Below are 5,529 nucleotides of genomic sequence, written 5' to 3'. Positions count from 1 at the left end.
TTACATAAGGGGAAAAAAAGGCTCTTTGAAAACTTGATGTCAACAAATAATGTGAGCCTCTGTGGATTTCAGTGAAAATCGTCCAAAAGGGTCAGGGGCTTTACTTCTTGAGGCTAAGAAAAGTAATCCTGCTTCTCTCACCAAAGTGAAAACAATACGAAAACAATAAACCTGAAAGCTAGAGACTTAATTAAGGCCCCTTAAAGATTTTAGAATTTAGTTTTAGCTTTGTTTACAAATGGACATTTTGTAACAGAATATGGTCGCTTCAGGTAAAAAGGGATTTCACACATTTTGTCCAAGGCACAGAAAACCCAAACAGTTTGTACAGTACAGTTTTTAAATCATTGTTAAGTTTTATAAACAGTATATTCTTATTTCCAAAACAGCAACTAATCTACATGTTAACACTGACAAATAGGGCTGGGCAAACAAAACAGAAACATCTTACCAAACAACTTGAAATAAATATCAATTTGGTCAAGCTTACATTTTTTTTTGTTCTGTATTATTTGGGATTGTCAGAGATGCTGATCAATAGTCAAACATTAACATTAATTCTTGACAAATTCCCTTACTAGTTTTTTTCAGAAATCAGTCTTACATATCTGTGTAGCTGCCTTTTTAAGTTGGATTTACAGTAGTGTCAGCAAAAACCCTAACCAAACTGTTTCTTGCTAAAGGGCTATTGTAGAATACTTTTAAATGTTTCTTTTATTTTGTTTTCTCCGTATATATATATATATATATATATATTACGATAACAACTGAAAAGATACATAACAACAATAACAATAATAGAGAACATAACAACAAAATATGACTTTGTTTTCATCATAAATTACCTTAAGCAGAAGTTATGTGTCCCTCTCTAATTGGGTTTGAAATACTTGAAAAGACTGTTTGCATGGCTGCTTTTTCCTGCAGCCTTTCTGTCTTTGGTCATCAAGCTTCTCCCTGGTTTCCTGGATGAGGCCGTCTTCAGGATGGGCTTCTGTTGCTTCCATTCAGACATCAACTCCCTCTGAACGTCCAGCGGAAGCTCAGAAAACACCTTAGGGTCCACATTTCCTGGGAACTCACAGTCAGAAGACTGGGGGAATGACGGTCTCCCTTCTTCCATGACGTTTTCTCCTGGAAATACGTATGTGCCTTCAGGCCTGTGGGGATTTACAGCGGTTGGCCTGTTAGATGGAACCAAATTTTCCGCAGCCTCTTTTATGTCTTTAATAGTTTGTGAGTCTGTAAATGACTGTGGCGACTTGCTTTTTGTTATGTAAGGGGCATCAACTGCAGATGAACTTGATGAAGTGCCAGGTAAAGGGTCTGCATAGGCAGGAGATAACAACTCCTTCTGGATTTCCTCAGGGAGAAGCCAGAACACTTCGGGGTCAACATTTGGGGGCAACCGGTGTGCGATATTTGTTTCTCCAGGGTCTGACCTCGCTGTGCTGCCGGATACTCTCTGAAGCGGAGAGTCTTTTACAGCAACAACAGGGCTCCGTTTTCTTTTAAACCCATGTAATGCTGCCTCAGAGCTATGAGGGCTTTTTGTGGTTACTGTCTTTTGTGAGGTAGGCTCAGTAATCAAGCATGGCGTGCTGAACTGATGATCCATGCAGTTAGTATCGCCACTCTGAGAGGAATCATCCTATTGGAGAATAAAGGAGAAGGGGGACAGATGCTTTCAGGAAATTCAGAGTACTAACACACTATTTCTAAGAAGAGAAAATCCTGTAGGCATCACATAACAGCACAGTGCAAAGGAATAAAATCTCTTCAGCATTGAGTAAGCATAAAGCAGGGCTTCTGCAGGATTCAACATGTTTAATTGAAGACATTTTAAGACCTTTTTAATATAGCATAGATTGCTTTTTAACCGTTTCTTGATCATTCCATCAAAAGTATAATAGAAAAAGGGACAATTCGGCCTTTCAATTAAAAATAGTTAATTTCCTTTTTACTGGTTCTACTTTGATTTACTGTGATACTGCGATAATAAAAAGGAAAATGAATTCAGTCCATCTTAAAACTTTTAAACTTTCCTGCAGATGCCCTGGTGGAAATTAAGATATCATTATCTGAACAGTAATAATGAGGCAAGCCAGATTTTAATGGATTACTTCACTGCGCTACCTGGCGTTGTGATGAGAAGATTTGTGTTTTTCTGTCAGACGTGCTGTGTGTGAAAAAAGATTTAATGGAGCCCTTTCCGCTGACGGCAGCGCCTTTGCTCTGCAGGTTACTGAAGCAAACGTTAATGAGGGTGAGGTGGAAGGCAGCGCTGCTGTCCACCATCTTATGGAAGAGCTTCATAGCCAACGAGGCCAGCTGGACCACAGTATCATCACTGCTGTCTATAGACAAATTACAGAAAGAAATGCATTAATGGCAGAACAGCTTTTAAAGGTCTTGCCTAATGTATTGAGTAAAAATTGGCATGTTTTGTGAGTCAAAGTTTGACTTTAGCTGACAATATTGTTGCACTTATGGCATTTTAAAGCCAACAAATCATGGTGAACAATCTACCTAATGTTTAAACCCTTTGAGTATGGAGTAAACTCTATAGTGTTGAGGCATACAAATAATGTAATTGAGCGCTGTATTCAACTGAAAACAATCAAGTAAATTCATGGCAACCAATGCTAAGGCTTAAATACACCCAAGCATTTTTGCGTTGAGTGGAAACTAGGGATTTAACGGTATGATAATGTAACCTCACGGTTATAGTGAGCATAATTATCACGGTTTTCGGTATTATCAAGTTATTAAAAAGTGTGTTCAGTGCCTTTAGCAGCAACTTTTTTCCTGCACGTTCTGCAGAAAGGACTATCTTCAAATCAACTGTCCTTCAGCATTCTTGTAACCAAAATATGCCCATGCTTCAGACTTAGTCCTCTTAGCCCAAAATTCGGCTAAAGGGTTGTCATCTCCTCCTTCCACCATGATTCCAACTTCAAGAAACGCACGTTGTAGACTACGCACTGCGCCTGCGCGGCAACTTCAGGAGACTCGGATGAAGCTGGGAAGGACTAAACACACTGTTTCCACACTGTGGTAATCCACTGTGATAATATTGATATTTTAAATGAAAGTGGTAATTGTTATCGTCAAGATTTTTATCGTGGTTTACCGTTACAACGGCAATCATTACATCCCTAGTGGAAACCCTCATAGTGTCTACATATGCCATGTTGAGCTTACCAGAGGAGATCTTCTGTCCTATGTGGTTGGGGATTGGACACTGCCGGCTTTCCCGACTGAACCACTTGTTGGTCGCCGAGTATCTACGGATGGTCAGCCGGAAGGTTTGAGGCTGCCTGCCATCTTTGTGCATCCTAGTTTACAAACAGATGCTAAAAGGTTAGATTCATTGGCCACGAGTCGAGCATAAAAGACTACAATGACAAGTATCTCACCTCTCCACCAGACTTCTCAGGAGTTCTTGTATCTTTTCCAAAACGTCTGTAGTTGATGACATTTTCTTAAAGGAGTCCTCGTCACTGAGAGACTGAAACACGAAGAGGATACTAATTAAGGAAATATATGGTAAAATGGAAAATTTTTCCATCAGAAGGGAAAGTAATTAAGAACTCAAAATTACAATGTCAGCAATGTGTATGAGTGTGCAGACCTGTGCGAGCGAGTCAACAATTACTTCTATCATATCAACTTTGTACTTAGAAGACACAGGTCATTTCCAGGATATCCTAGCCTACCTGAGGGGCCCCAGAAGGGACGACAGGTGAGTCATCAACACCAAGGGCCAGATTCTTTAGGCGCTGAGCGGTGGGAACTCCAAACTCTCTCATCAAGTCATTCAATGGGAAGAGCTGAAGGTCTTTTACGCTGACCAATCCCAGGGCTTGAAGTCTCTTAGCAGTTTGGTGACCCACTCCTAAAAATACATGATGGGACAACAATTGTATTGTCAGGGATACTTGATAAAAGTGACATGGGTCAAAAACACACATTAAAGAGCTTTCACTTGAAAAACATTAAAGCAATACTGCACACAAACGTGGTAAGTGCAACAAAGTTACACATAAGATGAGGTAAACATCTATACCTGGTACTTTGCGGACACTGCTCAGACAGCCCATGATGTCGCTGATGTTCTCTGGCAGCAGGGTGGTTTGCTGATTAGGTTTGAAGGTGCCCGACACTAGTTTGGCCAGTAGCTTGTTCGTGGAAATGCCTGCGCAGCCAGTCAGACCCAGTTTGCTGTGGATAACTTCTCTCAGCTCTGCTGCAATGTGTGAACCTAAAGCCAACCTCGGATGATCACTGGGTTTGACATCTGCACCTGGGCAGGAAAAGAAAAACAGAAATGTACCTGTGGTTGTGTAAAACTAACATTCTTAAAGAGTATCCAATAAGTTAACGTTTCCTGTGGTGGGAAACTGAGAGTGCAATGCAAATATTTTACAAGTTGCAGCTTCTTGGCTTGTTTCACATCTCATTTCCTGGTTACCATGAGCCAGATGTACATAAATGTACAGCAATACACCAGATCAACAGGTGTGACTTACTGGAATGGTTGTAGATATGTCCTTTGAACGAAAGGTTGTTAGACTCTGGCGTCTGTGCAAGCCTTCTTTCTACCATATGTGTAATGTCCACAAAGTTTTCATCAAATCCAAGCCTCTCTACCAGTGGACAGTAGGACATCAGCAGCTCTAAATGATGACAAAAAAGGTAAAGAAAGAGGAGCAAAGAAACAAAATAGCTTTCAATAGCTATCAGAGAATAGAATGAACTTGTTGCACTAATCTGTGATCTATAATGTGTTAGTCAAAAATGATCCTCACATGTTTTCTCAATTACAAAATGTCTTGTTTTTGACTTGCATTTTGACTTTTAAAAGTTACTGTAAGTGTCTAGACAGAATTTCTGGCACTATTTCTGAGAGACTGATACCAAAACCTGATATCTTTGTTGTTTTGTGTGAATGTTTTAAAGCTTACTAAAGTATTCTGTTACCACCAAACAGTAAATGGACCCACATATAAGAGATCAAATTGTTAGATGAGATTTATTGGCAACATCTATTTATTGAGGGTGTTTAGGGTGGATTTTTACTAAATGCTAAATCCTTTTCTAAATACTTTACAGTTTCTATCAGAATACAGCTCTATTTACCAAGCATCCTGCATACCTGTCAGCTTATAGGACATTTCTCTGTAGTGTGTCAGGTCTTCTCCTTTAACCAGCACCAGCTGAGGACATCTCTCCTTAGCATCAGTCACAGACATCAGCTTGGTGACACCCTGATCCCTTGCCACATAGTTACATGTGACTATGATGTATTTCTGCTGAATACCTGATGATTTGAGAAACATTATTAAACCATAAGAGTATTCTTTCAACTCGTATTCCTCCTCTGCTGATCAGGAGAGCGAGCTCTGTCCTGGACTGTCCTCAGGACCCCATAGAGAAAGTAGGGGAGAGGAGGATGTTAGCTAAGCTGACATCCATCAGGGATAACACCTCCCACCCCCTACACGACACTGTGGGGTCCCTGAGCAG

At 40.2% G+C, this 5,529-nt stretch overlaps 2 protein-coding genes across 3 annotated transcripts in view; one reads left to right on the top strand and one right to left on the bottom strand.

Annotated features, from left to right (window-relative positions):
- Positions 1 to 506: 506 nt before the first annotated feature.
- Positions 507 to 5,529, bottom strand: part of poli (polymerase (DNA directed) iota) — a 5,703-nt gene continuing 680 nt past the window's right edge. The window contains exons 3-10 of one of the 2 annotated variants that reach the window (XM_032515512.1): positions 5,159 to 5,323; positions 4,533 to 4,679; positions 4,070 to 4,306; positions 3,720 to 3,898; positions 3,420 to 3,511; positions 3,205 to 3,338; positions 2,137 to 2,357; positions 507 to 1,651 (exon numbers count right to left, since the gene is read on the bottom strand). In XM_032515512.1, coding sequence (XP_032371403.1) covers positions 872 to 1,651; positions 2,137 to 2,357; positions 3,205 to 3,338; positions 3,420 to 3,511; positions 3,720 to 3,898; positions 4,070 to 4,306; positions 4,533 to 4,679; positions 5,159 to 5,323 — 1,955 coding nt within the window. In that variant the 3' untranslated portion in view covers positions 507 to 871. The remainder of the gene's footprint in view (positions 1,652 to 2,136; positions 2,358 to 3,204; positions 3,339 to 3,419; positions 3,512 to 3,719; positions 3,899 to 4,069; positions 4,307 to 4,532; positions 4,680 to 5,158; positions 5,324 to 5,529) is intronic. The other variant, XM_032515511.1, reaches the window with a different exon arrangement.
- Positions 4,490 to 5,529, top strand: part of zgc:152968 (RNA exonuclease 1 homolog) — an 11,164-nt gene continuing 10,124 nt past the window's right edge. Inside the window, exon 1 of the mRNA XM_032515485.1 lies at positions 4,490 to 4,698. The gene's annotated coding sequence lies outside the window, so the exon portion shown is untranslated. The remainder of the gene's footprint in view (positions 4,699 to 5,529) is intronic.

Source organism: Etheostoma spectabile, chromosome 5 (genome assembly GCF_008692095.1).
Source record: "Etheostoma spectabile isolate EspeVRDwgs_2016 chromosome 5, UIUC_Espe_1.0, whole genome shotgun sequence".
Classification (NCBI taxonomy): domain Eukaryota; kingdom Metazoa; phylum Chordata; class Actinopteri; order Perciformes; family Percidae; genus Etheostoma; species Etheostoma spectabile.
This window is presented reverse-complemented; position numbering and strand designations above follow the sequence as displayed.